This window comes from Vigna unguiculata, chromosome 8 (genome assembly GCF_004118075.2).
Source record: "Vigna unguiculata cultivar IT97K-499-35 chromosome 8, ASM411807v1, whole genome shotgun sequence".
NCBI classification, from domain to species: domain Eukaryota; kingdom Viridiplantae; phylum Streptophyta; class Magnoliopsida; order Fabales; family Fabaceae; genus Vigna; species Vigna unguiculata.
Window position 1 is genome coordinate 14,529,783 of NC_040286.1, and position 21,148 is coordinate 14,550,930.

Consider the following 21,148-nt stretch of genomic DNA (forward strand, 5'->3'; position numbering starts at 1 on the left):
ACACCAGCCAGAAGTTCCAAGTATTTTTCAATGCATCTTATCAGGGTTTGGGGTGTGTACTTATGCATGAGAAGAGGCCATTGGCCTATGCTTCTAGACAATTGAAAGTTCATGAAAAGAACTACCCCACAAATGATTTAGAATTGGCTGTCGTAGTGTTTGATCTTAAGACATGGAGACACTATTTGTATGACTCTCAGTTCCAAGTTTTCAGAAGGAGCTGAATATGAGGCAGAGGGGATGGATGGAATACCTCAAGGATTATGATTTCGAGATAATTTACCATCCAGGCAAAGCAAATGTAGTGGCCAACGCCTTTAGTCGAAAGAGGATCCACATGTCGGCAATGATGGTGAAAGAGTTGGAGTTGATTGAGAAGCTTAGGGATCTGAATTTGGGTATACAATTGGGAGAGGATTCTATCACGTGCAGTGCACTAACATTGAACAGCGATATCTTGGGGATGATCCGAGATGAGCAGAAGAACGATGTTGAACTGCAGCAGTTTATGAGTTGGGTAGGTACCGAGAAAGGGAAGGATTACTGGATTGGTCAGATGGCATCCTACGATTTCGGGACAGAGTATGTGTACCTGGGAATTGGAGGTTGAGGAAACAAATTCTAACAGAGGGTCATAAAAGTCGTCTTAACATACATCCATGTATGACTAAGATGTATAAGGATCTGAAACAATCCTTCTGGTGGAACGGAATGAAAACTAATGTCGGTAACTTTATGGCATCATGCTTGGTGTGTCAAAAGGCAAACATTGAACACCAGAGACCAGGTGGTACCTTAGAGCCGCTAGATACCCTGTAGTGGAAATGGGATAGCATCTCCATGGATTTTGTAACACATTTGCCGAGATCTTTGAAAGGGCGTGATTCAATCTGGGTGATCATTGGCAAGTTGACTAAGTGTGCACATTTCTTAGCAATTAATCAGAAGATGTCAATCGACAAGCTGACTGAGTTATATGTTAGAGAAATAGTCAGATTGCATGGGGTGCCAACTAGCATCGTATCTGATAGAGACCTGAGATTCACTTCTTCTTTTTGGTAGTCCCTATAGGCAGCTTCGGAGACTCAATTGCGAATGAGCCTTGCGTATCATCCTCAGACGGATGGTCAGTCTGAGAGGACTATCCAATCATTGGAGGATCTACTACGAGCCTGTGTATTGGATCATATAGGGAGTTGGAGTGAAATGCTTTCCTTTGTGGAGTTCACGTACAACAACAACTATCACTCTAACATTGGGATGGCGCCATATGAGGCATTGTATGGGCAACAGTGTAGGACACCACTATGTTGGAATCATGATGGCGAGTCACTTGTTTTGGGTCCAGAATTCTTACAGTAGACCTCTGATAAGGTCAAGGCGATTCAGGAGCGAATGAGAGTGACTCATAGCAGATAAAAGTCCTATGTAGATAAGAGAAGGAGGCCTCTAGAATTTGAGGCAAGGGATCATGTGTTCCTCAAAGTAACACCTACTGTTGGCATTGGAAGGGCCATTAAATCAAGAAAGTTAACTCCGAGATTTGTTAAGCCATTGTCGCCCTTATGAGATTGCCTTGTCGCCGCATCTAGCGAACCTGCACAACATATTTCATGTTTCACAATTGAGGAAATATGTAGCAGAACCCTCACATGTGCTGGAATCAGATGACATCCAGATCAGGGAGGATCTGACTATGAATACAAGACTGGTAAGGATATTAGACTCTCAAGTAAAGAAGCTACGAGGAAAAGAGATACGGACGGTGAAAGTCCTCTGGGAGGAGACTACTAAGGAGATGACTTAGGAGATGGAGGATCGCATGAGGCAATCTTACCCACACTTGTTTCCTAGTAAGTCCAATTTTGGAGGACGAAAATCTTTTAAGGTGGGGGAATGTAAGACCCAAGAAATTTAAATAATTAAATAAATGTGGGTAGTAGAAGCCTTTATGGTATTTAATGTTAATTATTGTGACATGGAGAAATACTAGTTCAAATGGTTAAGTACTTTATTGTGTGAAAGGACTTGGGTTCGAGTCTCATATATGCCAATTGTATGATATTTTATTTTGTGCATTTTTTTAAAGGTATGATTGAATTTGAGTAGTGATAATGTAATCCTAAAATTATAGGAATTATCACGAAATATGATTGGTTGAATGGGTTGGGCACTTGCTTTGTGATTGAGTGGTTATGGGTTCAAACCTTGCTAAGAACGAAATTAACTTCTTTATTTTTGCTAATATAATTATGGCCTGAATGTGAAAGGGTAGGGAAACCCTACTGACAATGGGCAGCCAAGGAAGGTTGGGAAAAACAACCCATATTGATCTTTGAAGGGAAATTATGTTCATTTAAATGTCATTTTCGTTTTTTGCCATTCACCATAATTAAGGACCATATAAAATGTCATTTTCGTTTATGACAAGTGATCCATAAAATGTTGTTCTTTACTTTGAACGGTGAAGATTTGAATTCGATGTCTATAGCTAGAGCTATAGGTTACTCATGATTATTGGTTTGGAAGTCTTTAAAATACATGAATAATCTCTTGATAATTTCAAGTAACTACTAACGTGGCATGACAGTGGAGCATGATTGGGTTATATTATAAGTCTCTATGAATTTGAATGTTCCTTTGGATTAGTCACATGTTGAGAATTGCTCTATTAGTGAACGCATATGTATCAATACAAATTAAATAGATGCATAGAATCATGTGCTTAAGTTGTTAGAATGATGGTGTTTTATATTTGATTTGAGGATACCCTATTCATATGTTGGAATTGAATGCTAGCATGGATTAAAATGATGAAGTATATATATGAATATGTAGGGATTGATGCATATGACATGTGGGGATACAATTTTTGAGTCATGTTGATTGATATGAATGCAAATTGGCATGCTTAATTGGTAAAGTAAAATATGTAAGATAATTAAATAATTATGTGATGGTTGGGATTAAATGCGTGTAAGAGTAAGGTTTTGCCTTGACTGTGATAGTTTTAGGTGCATGTTTGGAGACTGTAATTATGTGCAAATTTCTCTGTTGGTTTAAGGTAAAGGTGTTAGTTTATATGGTAAAATAAAGAGTGTATAATGGACTGCATCATAATTGAATAGAGGCATGACCTCAGTTGTGAAACCATGAATGAGTGAATTGTGATCTAGTCATGTGATTATGAATGGATAATCGTTATTGTGATATAAATTGAATGTTAAGTTCTTGAGTTTCTTTAGGACCTATCCAAAATGCCAAAAAAAATCAATAGCACTTGCGCTACTGATATGGCGCCTAGTGATGCGGGACAAGCCGCTAGGCAATAGAGCCTCCAAACAGTGGCAGTGGCCACTTGAATCACGTGGTGCCTGGCGGAAGGGTGGGTCCCGCTAGACAAAAGTAGACTGGCAGAGGCACTAAAAGGCACGTGGCGACGTGAGGAGACCGCCAGGCGGTCTAGAACCAGATAGTGCCAGGCGACACGTGTGATGCGCCAGGCGATTTCTGGTATAGAGCAAGATCATGTGGAGGATTTTACACAGCTTTGGATGGAGGTCTTGATGCAATGTTTTGACAATGGGCTTGTTAAGAGTGCATCTTGTATTAGGGTAACACGCGACCACTTGAGGTTGTAGCGTTGTGGTTTTGGAAGTCTAGTGGAGTGTGTGAGATCGTGGCTTGTACGAATGGGTTTTGGAAGATTGCCCTCCTTGGTGTTATCCGATGAGTTTGGTAGTGTTGGTGATAAATATCGACTGTAGTTCATATTGGGAAACTCCACTTTGTGTTGCAGATTGTGGCCAGAACGAGTTTATTCCCACGTGTGGACTATAGGTGGTGGTTTGTAGTCAGAGGGGGAAGTAGACACTCGTGGCAACAAAGATCGATCAATGTAATCATCAAAGGGTGTAGAATCAAGAGACATCCAAAGGAAGTGTTGAAGATTGGGGTGTGAGACTTGAGAGTATTAGAAGTGTTAGGGAAAGGACATTATATTAAATGACGTTTTATTTATATTTATATTTTATTTCATTTTAATTAGTAATATTCGATCGGAATGTTACATCATGTATAGTTGGGTTGTAGGGGGTTACAAGTATTCATGCTTGCAGGTGTTGCATGCTTTCATTTAATTACAGGGAAAATTATGTTTTAACAAAGATTTTTTTGACAAACTTGACAAAGTTTCCATAAGTAGAATTAAAACAAATAAATCTTTTATTTTTCAATTAAAATAAATTAATAAAGTTGTACTTATTTACTCAAATTAGTAATTTGTCAAAGTTTGTAAAAAAAACTGTTTTAGAGTATCATTTTGCTAATTACAATTGTAGTAGGGGTTCTACTGGTGCCTTCACATTTTCTTTTGGTTTTTCATTGGCCTAATCCTTTTCTTTATTCGAAAACGATACTTTAACAAAGTATATTTTTTACAATGTCAATGTGGACACCTATGTGGCGGCCATTAACTTAAATAATTTTATTTTTAAAATAATCCACTATGGTGGGAAGGCTTGACTTCTCATTTTTCATTATAGGGTATTATCTTCGACAAGCTACACTCCCACATTTGTTGTTTGTTTTTGGCGCCTTCATCGCTATTTGTGTTTAGGTGTGTCGCAGACTACATCCATTCTCTTGTGGTTGTGGTGCATTTTGGGTGTCGGCTGAGTGATTGGAAGGCATTTCGGTGTTTCAACGTTGGAAGTGGAATCCATGAAGTAGGAGGTAAGTTTTCATTTTGGGTTTAGGTTTTTGATTCATTGTAAGGAATTTGTTAGAGGTTTAGGGTTTCTGTTTGTTCTTGTGGATTCTCCATTGCGGGTATGAATAATGGTTTGAAAAATTTTATGTTTTTTGTTGCATTTCGGTTTTGGAATGTGCATTCTGAATCTACATTGTTTTAGTTTTTCGTCTTCTGTTGATGTGACAAAGGTTGTCAGTGTGTTCATTTACTGCCCAAGATGATCCTTGAACTTATAATTAAGTGGCAAACTCTAACTACTTATATGGCAAACGCAATAAGTGATTTTGAACAACATGTTTGCCACATTGAGGTGGGCATTTCATTTAGAACTCCATTTAAGTAAGGCCAAATGGCCACCTTCCTTATCCAAACATGACAGGGTATTGGGTCTCTGCAGGTTGTCGCATGGACATAATGTGCAAAAATAAGATTGTTGAAAAACATGTTTGAGGTTTTAGTGGCAAATAATGACTACTTAAGTGGCAAACCTAGTAAATAATTTTTGACAAAAGGTATCACATGTAAAACCCTAGAAATTGGCATTTTAAAATTGATAGTGGTTTAAAAATAGTGAGACTCGATTATTTTAATATTAAAAGGTTTTAGTATAAATAGTTTTTTTATAAATGAGTTTCATTATTTTAAAAACACACCATCTCTCTAGAAACCATTTTTCTAGAGTTCTCTGACTTCTCTCTAGAAGTTCTCACCTTTTGTTCACCTGTTTGAAGATCGGAGACCGCTAGGGTGATCCTCTTGGCGAGCTCTTCTTTTCTATCCGATCAGTTTCTTCAACCGTGTAGGTTGAACTTCTGCTCATTTTCTTATGGGTCTTCTTTGTTCTGGCTCGCATGTGACCCTGCTTTGGTTGCATGTGATGTTTTAATCATCAATATGAGTCTTGGTTGGTCAGTGATCATAACGGTAGGTCTTGATCCTTCTTGTGTTATTCCTATGTATAAATAGAGCATCCTATGGAGCAAAAGGGGTTTTGGTGTTCCTTGAGTTTGTTAAGTTGTTTGGGTCGATTGAGCCGCTTTGTCAGGTAAGGGAAGCTAGTATTGGTTTGCTTTGCAATGTTGTTCTAAATTAATGATTGTTTGTTGATGAATTTGATTTATGATGAGTATGGTTGTTTTGCTTGCATGTTTTGAAATATACTTCTTGTAGCTGAATCCACACGTTGTAGAAATATCCACTGGTTACCTATGGAATACACTGGTGTGAATTCTATATACTGAAGCCAAATCCATGGGTTATGGGAAAAGCCCCAAGTTACTCTTGGAACCTTCTGTTTGTTTCTTCACCTTTAACATGAACTGTCATTTCCCCTCTATCAAGTGTGACATTTATGTTTTTCTTTGTGTTATGAAGTTTTACTAGTTGTTCTTGAACATTTATGTTATAGAGTGGTTATTACATGAAATTATGAATTATGATATGTGAAAATGATAAATGAGTTGTGTATGATTAGTGGGTATGTTTTATGGAGAAGTGATGAAGTTATAAGTATGAAAGAGAATAAGTGGAATGAGATGGTTAAAGTTGGATTGCATCTTTGTTTTGAAATGTTGGATTTTGAGGAAATGTGATGATGGTAAGAGAGCTAAAGTGGATGTTAATGGAATGGAATGAGAAAGTTGATTTGAATTGTTTGTTGCATAAGGGTTGTGCTTCTATGGAAGAAATGTAGTCCTCACTAGTAGGTTGTTATGCATTGACTAGGGATATGTGTTGGTCAGAAGCTATCCTATACTCTACTAAGTTTACAAACTCATATAGAGTATCGTGGCATAGGTGGTGAGAGTCGAAGGAGGTTCTTATGGCGGGATTAGGGGTGGGACCACTAATCCGGCGATGCCATAAGTAACTTACCCTGTCTTGAGGAATTAAGAAATTAATTCATGTTGGTTAGGATAAGTGGAGTCAGGGCGTTTTCCGCAATCCACTTTTTGTTAGGCCAAGTGGAGCCAGGGTCTTTGCCACAATCCACTTTTATGACAGGTGCACAACTTCTATGTCTGAGTCAATGCATAAATCCAGATAATTGAGTCTAGAGAGTATGCAATTATATGTTTGGTATTTCTTTTTATGAATACTTGAAATATGCTATTTTATAATGTAACAAGTTTATCTGTTATATGATTATTTCTTTTATAAACTAGCTTACCTTTGCACTCTGTGTCTTTTGTTGTTTGTCTTTCTTTTGAGATGATCACCTATTCGGTGGGAGCAGATGAGGTTGCAAGTTTAGAGGCACCTTTGGAGAATGAGAAACCATTTGTTAGGTTAGTGGAAGGTTTTTGGGAGTTTTAGTACTTGGTTCACTTTCATATACTGCATTTTAAGTGTTTTAATTTGGTGGGGTACGACCTCTATCAAATTTGGCGTCGTTGCCAGGGACCAATTGATGAATATCACCCTACAGGGCTTTTCAGCTTGGGCCAATGGCCTGGACCATTTAGTGTTTCTTTGTCATTAAATAAATAATCATTTTGGGCCTTATACTTTTATTGGGCCATTCTTTTGTGCTATCTTTAATTGTCTTGATTTTTTTTATGGCTAGGAGAATACAAGAGGAATGGGCCTTAAATGCGCATGCAAGGCCCAAGATGAATTTCACATGGGCCAAGGAAGATGTGAAGACCTAGCCTAGGACACTTTGCTTGTAAATACTAGATTAGGATTTTATTTTGGGCTTTGTATTTTGGGCCCAGTAGAATAGGGTTTTCTTTGGGCCATGTATCTTAGAGGAAATTGGGCTTTAGACGTAATTTTGGACCAAAAAGGGCAATTGGGCCAAATGGGCCAAGAGTAGTGTGTCTACTCTAGAAAAGTCTAGAAGCTTCTCAAACTTGCTCTCCAAGGATGAGAGTTAGCTTCCCATGGTATATGTTGATTGTGGTAGTGTTTCTGTGTGTTTTCATGTAGTGTGGTGAATACTGTCACGACACGCATGAATAATGCAATTTCTAGTGTAGTGAATAGTGCATGAATGGTGTCCGAATCTAGCATTTAACTTCTAGATGTTTGTTCTGGTAGCTATGGTGCTTGTTTTGACTTGAAATTTTTTCTCCCTACTTCTACGACATTGAACTTGATGGGAAAAATAGTTGGAGCAGTTTGTATGGTCTGAGTTGAGAGATTCAAAAAAATTTTGGACTGATTTTTAGTGAAACTTCAGAGGACCATAACTTTTGCTCTGGCTATGCCTGATGAAGGATTATGTTGTTTCTTTTTAAGATTATTGAATATGGTGTAAGTTGATTAAGAAAGCTAAGTGAAATCCCCACTGAACATTAAGATAGCATGCTATCTAAATGTGAAGGTTCCTTTCACAAAGCTCAAGAGAAGTGAATGATGGATTGATTCAAAACAAAAAGGAAATGGAGGCATATAAACCATAGAAAACCAAGAACAATTAAAGGAAGAAGAAAACATAAAATGGATAGGAAAGAAATGGTAAAAATGTGAGAAGCACGCCACTACAAGGCTAGGCTAGAAGCCATGGCAACCTTGAAGATGAGTGGATGTGTGCCGCCACTTTCTAGTTTTAGTTTTTGTCTTAAAGTTTTAGACTTTTCAGTTTTTGTAGAGACATCCTTAGGTATCTTTTATTAGGTTAGAGGCCCCTAAACTCTTCTATATAAGGGGTGCTCCTAGACATGTAAAAAGGTTGAACATTTTGAAGTAAAAGCACTCTTGTGTCTCAACCATTTGTGAGAGTTTCCTCCCTAGGGAGTGAATACTTTTAAGCCTTATCTTGCATAGCAAGTGGCAACATACATCCACTCATGGCTTCTAGCCTAGCCCTGTAGTGGCGTGCTTCTCACATTTTTACCATTCATTTCCTTTCCATTTTTATGTTTTCTTCTTCCTTTAATTGTTCTTGGTTTTCTATGGTTTATGTGCTTTCCATTTCCTTTTTGTTTGCATCAATCCATCATCTTCTTCTCTTGAGCTTTGTGAAAGGAACCTTCACATCTAGATAGCATGCTATCTTAATGTCCAGTGGGGATTTCACTTAGCTTTCTTAATCAACTCACACCATATTCAATAATCTTAAAAGAAAACAACATAATCCTTCATCATTGCTGGCTTGCAAACTCAGATTCTCTAGAAAATGCCATTTTCTACATTTTAGCAATGTTTTTTGTGATTTTTCTTCATTTTTCCAATTTTGAAATTTTTTTAAAAATACTTGTACTTTGATTTTTGATCTGATTTTTTTTGTTGTTCTGTTTGAGCACTCAAAGGACAATCCTACCAATTTTCAAGTCATTTGGAGTTCGTCTGAGTATACTTGTAGTTATACCCTATGTTATGCCAATATCACTAGAATTAATGTATTTTGGTGCATGACTAGGGGAAACCCAAGTGAATTACGACCATTTGACCCTGAGATTGATAGGACATTCCACAGAGGATGTAGGCATCTTAGGAATCCATCTTTGCATGCTAAATATTCAGTGACTTTTCCTGACTGTTCTGATTCTCATCATACTCCTAGCACTCCTCATTCTTTGCATTCTGAGCATACTATTTATTCTGAGCATTTTGATTTTCATACTGATAACATGGCTCAACCTCCTCCACCTCATGAGAGAACCATGAGTGAGCTCACTGCACCTGAGTTCACTTATGATAATTTATGCATTCAATACCCTGAGGAGGAAGTTCCATATGTGTTAAAAACTGGTTTAATACACTTGTTGCCAAAGTTTCATGGTCTTGCAAGTGAGGACCTGTGTAGGACTTGTGGAATTTAATTAATTAAATAAATAAATAATTAATTAATAAAGGCAGGTGGGCAAATCATTTATGACATTAAATTATGGTTGGTATAACGTGGAAAAGTACTAGCTCAAGTGGTTGAGAGTACTTTGATTGTGTGTGAGGACTTGGGTTCGAGTCTTATGTATGCTAACTTTTGTGTTATTGTTTTTATTATTTAAATCTATGTAATCATGTTCGGGTATGAGATGATGTCTGAATTGGATTTGTTAAGCATGAAATATGATTAGTTGATTTGGTTGTGCTCTTGAATTGTGATTGAGTGGTCATGGATTCAAACCTTGGAGAACCCAAACTAAAACCTTATTTTTTTGGTATTTTGGCTTTGAATTGAATATGAAAGGTTGGGGAGAAAACCCTAGAGTGGGCAGCAGAGAGGTGGCTGGAAAATGGCTATAAGGAGGTGGTAAATTGCATTAACCACTCAATTAAGACATAATTTTCGTGTAGGTAAATAACCTAGTTTTTAGACACCCTTTAAAGAGAAGGATTTGGCTTATAGTTAGAGTTTTGCAAAACTGAGGTTATACCAGAAAGCTAGGCACGAAAAATCAGAGAGATTGGTGAGGTTTGAGTGAGGTTCTGAGGTCAAAGTGAGAGCACTTCAAAAAGGGGGGAGCGTTGGTGATCATTGGAGTTCTCCAAGCAAACCAATTGTTAGCAAAAGGATCCAGGTTAGGGGAGCTGGACTCCATTTTTCTGTTTGTTTTAAATATTTACATGAAAAGTATGATCACGTTAATGCATGTTTTCCACTCTTATCTGCGAAATTGTGAATTCTGGAAATGGACAAGTAAAGGTAGTCTTATGTTGATCCTCTGGGCAATATAAATCTGAAAATACCCAGAGAATCCATCAAGAAAACAGTAATGAGACTTACCTGCCAATCGATCTAACATCTGGTCCATGAATGGTAAAGGAAAGTGGTCCTTCCTGATGGCCTGGTTTAGTCTTCTATAATCAATACAGACCCTCCAGCTATTCTGAATACGAGTAGGAATCAACTCGTTCTTCTCATTCTTGACCACGGTGATCCCAGATTTCTTGGGGACCACATGTACAGGACTCACCCAAGTGCTGTCAGAAATGGGATATATAATACCTGCTTGTAGCAACTTGGTGACTTCTTTCTTCACAACCTCCATCAGCTGAGGATTCAGTCTCCTCTGAGGTTGCCTTACTGGCTTAGCATCCTCCTCCAAGAGTATTTTGTGCATGCAGAAAGAAGGACTAATACCAGGAATATCTGCCAAAGTCCAGCCTATTGCTCGCTTGTAATCTTTGATAACCTACAATAGCTTTTGTTCCTGCTCGTCAGTAAGCAAGGCAGATATAATAACAGGGAGTTTCCCATCCCTCTCAAGATAAACATTTTTCAAATGAGATGGTAAAGGTTTCAACTCCAAAGTGGGTGGCTGTTCCACAGATGGCAACATTTTACTGCCTAAGGTAATTTCAGCCACCTCAACATCACATTTGGACGCCACAGAGGTATCAAATAGTGACACCGCGTCCTCAATATCACCTGTTTTACAATTTTCTCTTTCGTCTAAAATTGAGCCCGAAATATTCGAAAAAGAAAAATTGAAAGAAGATGAAAAATCAGATAAAACGTCCAAAAGTCCAAAAGCATAATTCTTCATTACATTACTCAATAAATCAATACAAAACAAAGAATGGTCTTCAATTGGGTGCTTCATGGCTTCTAGCACATTGAACTGCACCTTCTCATCTCCTATCTCCATAGTTAATGATCCTGCGTGCACGTCTATCTTGGTACGTGCTGTCATCATGAATGGTCTTCCCAAGATAATTGTGGTTGAAGTCATTCCTTCATCATCCTTCATGTCCAAGATGTAGAAATCTACAGGAAAAATTAACTTGTCCACACGGACAAGCACATCTTCTAGCACACCTGCAGGATTAACTGTGCTACGGTTTGCCAATTGAATAACCACACCATTAGACTTAAGAGGTCCAAGATGAAGTGAAGTAAAAACAGATAAAGGCATTACATTAATGGAAGCTCCTAAATCTAACATAGCATTATCAAACTTAGTACTTCCTATAATGCAGGGAACAGAAAACATACCTGGATCCTTACACTTTTGCGGCATTCTGACTGCAGGCTTCTTAATTAAGCTAGAGACGTTTCTTCCCATGTTCACTACCTCTTTGTCCATAATACGCCTTTTATGTGTACATAATTCTTTGAGAAACTTGGCGTATTTAGGAATTTGTCTTACAGCATCCAACAAAGGGATGTTTATCTCCACTTTCTTGAAAGTATTCAGGATTTCTTTGTCTAACTCCTCCATCTTTTTAGTTTTTGGTTTCAAACGGTTTGGATAGAGAGGAGGAGTAGAATAAGGAGAAGAATTTTCAGAGGAAGTATTAGGGGATACCAACTTGGAGTTATCACTGGGTGCAGGCATCTCAGATGTTGCTTGTGTTGCTTCATCTGATCTTCCTCTTTCATCATTAGGTACAACTTCATTGTCCTTATCTTCATCTTCTTGGGCATCCCCAAGGCCTTGTATTTGCTTACCCGATCTTAAAGTAATAGCACTTACATTTCGCGGGTTGATTATAGTTTGTGCAGGCAAATTGCTCGAGCCTTGTTGAGACTTCATCTGATTTAACTCATTTGCCATTTGTCCAATTTGGTTCTGCAAGTTTTGATTGGTTGTTTCCATCGTTTGTTTCAACTTATTGATTTGTCCCTTCATCATGTCAGCCATCATTTTCATCATTGCTTCCATGTTTGAATCACTAGAGGTTGCAGTTGGTTGTGGTTGTTGCCTCTGTTGAGGTGGAACATAGACTTGTTGGTGTTGAGGCTGTTTATCTCCCCATTTCTGGCTGGGATATTCCTTCTAATCTGGGTTGTACTTGTTGGAGGACAAATCATGGTTGTATTGTTGCCGAGGTGGTCTATTATTGCCATAAATGTTTGCAGCATATGCCTGAGGTTGTTCATTGTCTAACATCCCTGTCTCTTTTAACATAGAACAAGCCTCTGTAGGATGATTAGTAGAAGCACAAATTCCACATAAAGTAGAAGGGATAGGCTTTTTCTGTAAGTTTGTCAAGGTCCTTACCATGGCCGCTAAGTCATCCAACTTCCCTTCTAATTTCTTGTGATCTGCAATATATGAAGCTTCTACTCCATGGGTTCCCTTCAATAGAGTTATAGAATTACTCCTTGTGAAAAATTGTTGATGGTTCGACGCCATAGTTTCAATCAATTGTCTTGCATTTGTTGGCGTTTTGTCCACCAATGACCCTCCACTTGCAGCATCTATCATTTGTCTATCCATAATACTCAATCCCTCATAAAAGTATTGAATGAGGAGATGCTCATTTATTTGGTGATGAGGACAGGAAGCACATAACTTTTTGAATCTTTCCCAATACTCGTGAAGACTTTCTCTTTCTTGTTGCCTTATCCCATAAATATCTTTGCAAATAGCATCAACTCTAGATGCTGGAAAAAAATTTTCCAGAAGTAATCTTTTCAGAGTCTCCCAGGTATTGATGGATCCTGGTGGAAGGCAGTATAACCAATTCTTAGCGGCATCTTGCAATGAGAATGGAAAAGCCTTAAGCTTGATATGTTCCTCTGTCACTGTTGGAGGTCTTATGGATGAACAAACAACATGAAATTCCTTCAAATGATGGTACGGGTTTCCTCCTGCTAATCCATGGAATTTGGGTAAAAGATGGATTAACCCAGACTTAAGGTCACATTCTCCATCTGGATATTGGATGCACATGTTTTGTGTAATTGTTGCATCCGGTGAAGCCAACTCTCTTATTGTTCTTTCTTCCATTCTATCTTCTTGAATTTCTGGTTCAGGTGATGGATAAGAAGATATGTTAATCACCGGAGGTGATTGTAGTGGTACACTCTCAGTGGTAGGTTCAGATGATGATGGTGCTCCTTCAGTAGAACACTTGAGTTCAAGTCTCCTACGTGATTTATGTAAAATCCCTAGGGAATATTACTAAAAAAAAAATAAATATTAAAATAAATAATTGCATTAATAGCCATCTCGATAAAAATCCCAACGCGGGATAATTTCAATTTATTAAGATAGCGCGCCAAAACTCATAACTGAATTCATAATAGGTTACAAGTTACCAAAATTTGTATTTAAAACATAAAGTACAATTTAGCAAAACCCTAGCCCTACTCCCATGCTAGCCCTCACTCCGCCATCTGAGCATCCTCAGCACCACCTGTATCAACATCTGCTCCCGTGTAACGAATTACACGATCATCGCCACACACAAACAGAAAGGGTGAGCTGAGAAAATAAAATAACAAGCATGTAAAACACAAGATAGATCATTTACCCATCTTAATCATTATCTATAAATCTTGGCCAAGACCCTAACCCCAAGACTTAACAGTCTTCAAGTCATACAATTGGTTAGCCTTGGACTCGGAAATCTGATGCTCACACGAACCTGCCCGCTCGTGGTCCTGCCTCTACGAACCTCCCCGCTCGTAGTCCTGCTCTACGGACCTACCTGCCCGTAGTCCAACACATGTGATCCACCAGCCCCCGTACCTCCCCGCACGTGGCATCTCTCAACGTGAGCACGGAACATACGAACCTCCCCGCTCGTATCCCCACGTGAGAGTAACTTGATATGAACCTCCCCGCTCATATCATCACATGTCACACCATCCATGAACCTACCCGCTCATGGAACAGCACCTCCCGATCCAAGCAAAGCATCATTGTCAGTTAAAAACAACACACCAAAAGGCAAAGAATAACAGCGTTTCCGCCTGGCCCGGCCCACACGCCGCCAGGCGAAACTATTCCAGACCGCCTGGCGGTATTTACTCACCGCCAGGCGCCAGCGTCCCCAGACCCACTGTTTTCTCGTTACCGCCTGGCGGAGCACACCGTGCCGCCAGGCGCCAAACAATACAGGGACCCCTGGCGCTAGTCTCACCGCCTGGCGCACCTACCCGTGCCGCCAGGCGCTGTATCAGTAGCAGAACCCCTCTGGTTTTTAAAATCTCAATCAGTCTAATTTGCTACGTGACTCAATTCCAAGCGCTTAAATAAAGACTCCTCTATGGAACGTACATTATGGTTAGTTTCACAACTATCAGAAGTATCAAGCACCTAAACTTTACCATGGCCAAACCATCAATTCAAGTTTTCACAGTAACTGCGCATTAACATATTAAAGCAACTTCATTCATATCTACGAACACAGTCAAAAACTCAACACCTTCTTCCACGCTACCATGTACACTACACTGTAATAGCCAAAGCTTTACTCCCAGCATCATTAGAATACTTTCCCCATAATTTCTCATGCATAATCATCCCTAATCACATTTTTTTTTCTAGTGCCGATAACTCTAATCGCATGAAATTTATAGCCTGACCAATGGTCATCCCCTAGTACATGTATCCTCAATTGTTACCTAACATCAGTAAGTCATATTCAGTACCTATCCGGTTACACGTGAACGAATACTATGCTTCCAAAACAGAATCTCTTAACTAAAATTTTCCCTTCTCCCTTTCTTCCTTTGATAATCCATCCAACATCATAAACTACCATCCTCACGGTTATTCATCATAGTATTTCGTCCCTTCCTACATTACCAAATTATCGTAAACCTCACACACTCCAAATTCTCCCCTAGTTTCTATTTCCAAAATCTCGCAGAACTGCCCCTGACCGCGCTATCGCCTGGCGGCGCTTTGCTTGCCGCCAGGCGGAGCATCAGTACCTGCGCAAACCAGGCTTATTCATACCTACGACAGACTCCATCCTTTTTCCAGTACTCATTCCCATTACTTATATTCTCCAAGCTATAACAATACATATATAATTGACTAGTTTCCTGCCCTTAATTCAATTCATATAGGCCGCTTGATCTTTACCCTCTTGAATAACCTGATTCAATTCATGCACGAGTATACCTAGGACTTTACCATTCCCTCGAATTTCAACTGACTTCAGACCAACAAGGTATCCAATGAAAGCTATATGAATCAATTTCAGAACCCATAATAGTTCTCATACATACAGTATCAAAACCACGAAAATAGAACGCGAACAGTGTCACGCCGCCTGGCAGAAATTCATCGCCGCCAGGCGGATCATGCCAAAACAAGAACAGCACAACAAACCTGATGTGCCGCCTGGCGGTAGGGAATGAACCGCCAAGCGGTTTCTGGAAAAATCGAGAAAACTCCAATCAAACAGTGCAGAAACAAATGGCAAAAGTTGCAGTTCCAATCAAACAAGGCACAACGCAATATACATATATCTAAAACATCAATGACAACTCCCCTTACCTGGAATTTTCTTCAAGTTACGAATCAATGTGAGCACGCTCCAATCAAAATCTTATTGCCCTTGCTCACACTCCCACGTTAGTTCTTCTCCTTACTTTCCCTCTGTTTTCAATCCTAAACCCACCAAACCTTCTGTCCAAAGTCCCCCACGTACCACCGCACCTCTCTTTTCACTAATTCCCTCTCTCTCTAGGCTTATGGGTAACCTATTCACTCATTCACTTTCCAAAACGAAAATTACTTAAAAAGGGGTTTAATAACCATTGGGTGGATCATCCAATCTGATTTTTCAGTCCCTTAAACGACTAGGTTAAGCTGCCCCTTTCAAATTCCATGCATAAATAAAATTTGGCAAAAAGAAATTATTTAGTCCTCACCAAGGTTTGAACCCACTCTCATGCACATACCAAACCAAGGCCAAACCACTCAACCAACACATGTTTCATGATGACTCCCACAATTTTAAGGATTTATCATCATCCATACGAGTTCAATATATAAGCACACAAAAACACATAATTTAAATAACATCCAAGTGGCACACATAGGACTCGAACCCAAGTCCTCACACACAATAAAATACTCTCAACCACTTGAGCTAGTACTCTTCCATGTCATAGCTCCTCACATTTATTGCTTTAAATGTTCTCGCTACCCGTCCTAATTAAAGAATTAATTAAATAACTATTTAATTTTCCCGGGTCTTACATTACACCCACCTTTTAAGATTTTCGTCCTCGAAAATAAAACTTACCAGGGAATAAGTACGGATAGGATTGCTTCATGCGATCCTCCATCTCCCAGGTCATCTCCTGGGTAGTCTCATCCCACAACACCTTCACAGTTTTAATCTCCTTCCCCCGCAGCTGTTTCACCTGTGAGTCTAGAATTCGCACTGGCCCAGTGCTTACTGTCAAATCCTCCCGAATCTGAATATCATCCGACTCCAGTACGTGTGACGGATCTAAAACATATTTTCTCAACTGGGAAACGTGGAACACGTTATACAGATTCGTCAGGTGTAGTGGCAAGGCTATCTCATAAGCTGCAACGCCAATTCTCCTCAGAATTTGATAAGGCCCAACAAACCTCGGGGTTAACTTCCTCGATTTGATGGCCCTCCTAATACCAGCCGTTGGTGTCACCCTGAGGAATACATGATCCCCAGCCTCGAACTCTAGAGGTCGTCTCCTCTTGTCTGCATAGGACTTTTGTCTGCTCTGTGTAGCCCTCATTCTCTCCTGGATTGCCCTAACCTTCTCAGAGGTTTGCTGTAAAAACTCAGGACCCAACACCAATGATTCCCCATCCTAGTTCCAACACAGTGGCGTCCTACACCGCCGCCCATACAACGCCTCATATGGAGCCATACCGATGCTGGTATGATAACTGTTGTTGTATGTGAACTCCTCTAAGGGAAGCATCTCACTTCAACTACCCATGTGATCCAATACACAAGCCCTCAACAGATCCTCCAAGGACTGAATGGTACGCTCCGACTGCCCATCAGTCTGAGGGTGGTATGCAGAACTCATCCTCAACTGAGTCCCCAACGCTGCCTGTAATGACTGCCAAAAACGAGAAGTGAATCTCGGATCTCTATCTGACACTATACTGGCCGGCACACCATGCAACCTGACCACTTCCCTCACGTACAACTCAGCCAATCTGTCCATTGACCACTTTTGATTAATAGCAAGGAAGTGAGCACACTTTGTCAACCTGTCCACTATTACCCAGATTGAGTCGTGCCCCTTCACAGACTTTGGCAAGTGTGTGACGAAATCCATAGCTACACTGTCCCATTTCCACTGAGGAATATCCAATGACTCCAGTGTACCCCCTGGTCGCTGATGTTCAATCTTGGCCTTCTGACATACCAAGCACGATGCCACAAAGTCTGCAATGTCAGTCTTCATCCCGTTCCACCAGAAAGACTGTTTCAAGTCGTGATACATCTTAGTCATACCTGGATGTATGCTAAGACGACTTTTATGGCCCTCCTCTAGAATCTATTTCCTCAATCTCCAATCTCCAGGCACATAGACTCGATCTCTGAACCTCAGGATACCATCTGTCCCAATCCGGTAGTCTTTCCCCTTCTCAGTCCCTATCCAACTCACAAATTGCTGTAATTCAGTATCATCCTTCTGTCGATCTCGGATAACTCCCAATACATCACTGGTCAATGTAAGCACCCCACATTTGATGCAATCATCACTCAGTTGCATACCCAGATTCATATCCCTGAGCTTCTCGATTAACTCCAACTCCTTCACCATCATAGCTGAAATGTGCATCCGTTTCCGACTCAAGGCATCCGCAACCACATTAGCTTTACCAGGGTGGTAAAGTAACTCAAAATCGTAATCCTTGAGATATTCCATCCAGCGCCGCTGTCTCATATTTAGCTCCTTCTGATCGAACAGATATTTCAGGCTTTTATGATCACTAAATACCTGAAATTGGGAGCCATACAAATAATGTCTCCATGTTTTAAGAGCGAACACTACAGCAGCCAACTCTAGACCGTGGGTAGGGTAGTTTTTCTCGTGCACCTTTAACTGTCTAGAGGCATAAGCTACCGGCCTCTTCTCCTGCATTAGTACACAACCCAAACCCTGGTAGGATGCATCGCAGTATACCTCAAACATCTTAATGGTATCTAGAATAATTAAAATCGGAGCGGTAGTCAACCTCCTTTTCATCTCCTCAAAGCATTCGTCACATTTATCAGTCCATGAGAAGGGTTGATCCTTCCTAGTGAGTTGAGTTAATGGACTCACCATTTTAGAAAACCCTTCCACAAACCTCCTGTAATATCCAGCCAATCCCAAGAAGCTTATGACTTCTGTTACAGTTTGAGGTCTCTCCCATTTCAACACCGTCTCAATCTTACTCGGGTCCACTGATATACCACGTGAAGAAATCATGTGCCCCAGAAACTGCACCTCGTCCAACCAAAATTCACATTTGGACAGTTTACCGTACAGCTGATGTTCCCTCAATACCTCCAGCACAATTCTCAGATGATCGGCATGCTCCTCTCTGGTCCGTGAGTAGATGAGAATATCATCTATAAACACTACCACAAATCTGTCCAGATATGGTCTGAAGATGCGGTTCATATAATCCATAAAGACAGCTGGGGCGTTTGTCACTCCAAAGGGCATCACGACATATTCGTAATGTCCATATCTCGATCTAAAGGCTGTCTTCTGGACATCCTCCGGCTTGACTAAGATCTGATGATAGCCAGACCTCAAGTCAATCTTGGAGAATACTCCTGCCCCTCTGAGCTGATCAAGCAAATCATCGATTCTAGGCAGTGGGTACTTGTTCTTTATCGTCAACTTGTTCAACTGACGATAATCGACGCACAGCCGAGAACTACCGTCTTTCTTCTTCACTAATAACATCGGGGCTCCCCACGGTAAAGCGTTGGGTCGGATGAATTTCTTCTCTAGCAGGTCTTCTATCTGATTCTTCAACTCTGCTAATTCAGCCGGTGCCATTCTATATGGCGCTGCCGACACTGGACCCGCTCCAAGGATTAGATCAATTGAGAAATCTATATCCCAGCTGGGTGGTAACTCGGGTATCTCGTCTGGAAATACATCAGCATATTCGTCCACCACCGGTATCTTACTGATCTGCTCTTCTGTACTCATTCTCTTCTCTTGGGCCACTATCACAAAACACGTCGACCCTCTCTCCATCTCTTTCACTGCCTCTCCAGACGTTACCAACTCTATCCCTTATGTTTCTGGGAACACAATTCTGCGCCGTCCACAATCAAGCACCACATGGTTGATAGACAGCCAGTCCATTCCCAGTATGACCTCCAATCCCTCCAAGGGCAAACAAACTAGATTCACCTTGAAGCGTCTGCCCTCTACTTCCATCAAGCATCCAACACAGGCTACGTTCGTTGAAACCTGTCCAGATGCGGGTGTCGAGACTATCAACTCGCATCCAAGGTCACGAGTAGACAACCCCAATTTCTTCACACAATCATGGGATATGAAGGAGTGCGAAGCTCCTGAATCAAACAACACTAACACACTGTTACCATAAAGTAAGCAATGGTCCAGAATCAGATTACCTGACCGGGTGGCCTCTGTGCTAGTCATGGCAAAAACCCGGCCTGCGGCTCGCGGCCTGTCAGATGAGGATGGCTGAGGTCGTGATGCTGGGGTAGTCTTCCTATTAGGACACCTATCGGCAAAGTGTCCTGGCTGATCACAGGCATAGCACTTACGAGTGCCCATGCCACTACCTCCGCTGCGGGCGGGTCTAGTACAATTTCACTGCAGATGTTCACCCCCGCAGTTATAGCACCTCGGTTTCCATGAAGACGCAACTGGTCTACTATAGGGCTTCTTCTGAAGTCTGCCCTCAGCACTATTCCTCTGTGTACGATTAACCAGGCTGGGTCCCTTCTCCAGCTGCTCCACACTCTTGGCTTGCTCCACCAAGATAGGAAACTCTCGCACCCTCAGTGGCACTATGAAACGCCTCATTCATGCTTGAGGCCGCCCTCAAACTTTCTACAACGCCACTCCTCCGTCATTGTCTGGGAGTAGAATCTCGAGAGATACTCAAATCTCTCCACGTAGTCCTGCACTGACAGACTCCCTTGCTATAGAGTGAGAAACTCTGCCTCGCGCTCATGTTTAGCGCTATCAGGGAAGTATTTCTCCAGGAACCTCGTCCTGAAGTTAGTCCAAGTCACCTCTTCAGCTCGGTTTGTCATCTGTTGCTGCATACTCATCCACCAATACTCGGCTTCAGTCACTAACAGGAAAGTGGCAAAATTTAGCTTCTGCGCCTCTGTGCACTCTATCACTCTGAATATTTTCTCACATTCCCGCAGCCATGCGTCAGCCTCATCTGGGGTCGCTTTCCCAGTGAATTTAGCCGGCTTGTGACGCATAAAGTCTTCCATCGTCACTGGCCTGACAGGTGGAATCATAGCTCGCGGGGGTGCTGCCACAGGCTGCATAGCATCCACCATCCTGTGGATTGCGTTAGCAATCTCATCAACGCCAGCGGTATTTCTACGCCTCCTGTTTGCCATTGCCTGTGCACGCCACATATTTCAGCTGTTAAAATCAAAAAGCTAAAGATCAAATCATACTCCACCATATTTAACATTCAGCATACATCAATCAATTTCACACAACAAACGTCAGCTCACTCCCCAGTTTGCCCCAAAAGCATCAAAACGTTTGCTCTGATACCAAATGTAACATCCCTAGGG

The 21,148-nt window shown here is 40.8% G+C and overlaps 2 protein-coding genes across 2 annotated transcripts; both read right to left on the reverse strand.

Moving 5' to 3' along the window:
• Positions 1 to 1,469: 1,469 nt before the first annotated feature.
• LOC114194894 lies at positions 1,470 to 17,843 on the reverse strand. The gene is made up of 3 exons (XM_028085301.1): positions 17,340 to 17,843; positions 16,640 to 17,156; positions 1,470 to 1,597 (listed from the first exon to the last, which is right to left on the reverse strand). Exons 1-3 carry the CDS (start codon positions 17,841 to 17,843, stop codon positions 1,470 to 1,472), a joined length of 1,149 nt encoding a protein of 382 aa, XP_027941102.1.
• Positions 17,844 to 19,643: 1,800 nt separating this feature from the next.
• Positions 19,644 to 20,408, reverse strand: LOC114194895. Its single transcript, XM_028085302.1, has 3 exons — positions 20,227 to 20,408; positions 19,991 to 20,181; positions 19,644 to 19,927 (listed from the first exon to the last, which is right to left on the reverse strand). The coding sequence occupies exons 1-3, from the start codon at positions 20,406 to 20,408 to the stop codon at positions 19,644 to 19,646; spliced, it is 657 nt and encodes a 218-aa protein (XP_027941103.1).
• Positions 20,409 to 21,148: the final 740 nt, after the last annotated feature.

Bases quoted from the DNA above. Each gene is read 5' to 3' on its own strand.
- LOC114194894 (XM_028085301.1), bottom strand. From the start codon at position 17,843: ATGTATCACGACTTGAAACAGTCTTTCTGGTGGAACGGGATGAAGACT. The intron at 17,157-17,339 runs GTATTGGATCAC...GAGTTTTTACAG, and splicing joins AGGATCTGTTGAGGGCTTGT to CAAACCTCTGAGAAGGTTAG. The intron at 1,598-16,639 runs GTAAGTTTTATT...TATGTTGTGCAG, and splicing joins CTATCCGTACTTATTCCCTG to GTTCGCTAGATGCGGCGACA.
- LOC114194895 (XM_028085302.1), bottom strand. From the start codon at position 20,408: ATGAGGCGTTTCATAGTGCCACTGAGGGTGCGAGAGTTTCCTATCTTG. The intron at 20,182-20,226 runs GTGCTATAACTG...AAATTGTACTAG, and splicing joins GCGTCTTCATGGAAACCGAG to ACCCGCCCGCAGCGGAGGTA. The intron at 19,928-19,990 runs GTAATCTGATTC...TGTTTGATTCAG, and splicing joins CACAGAGGCCACCCGGTCAG to GAGCTTCGCACTCCTTCATA.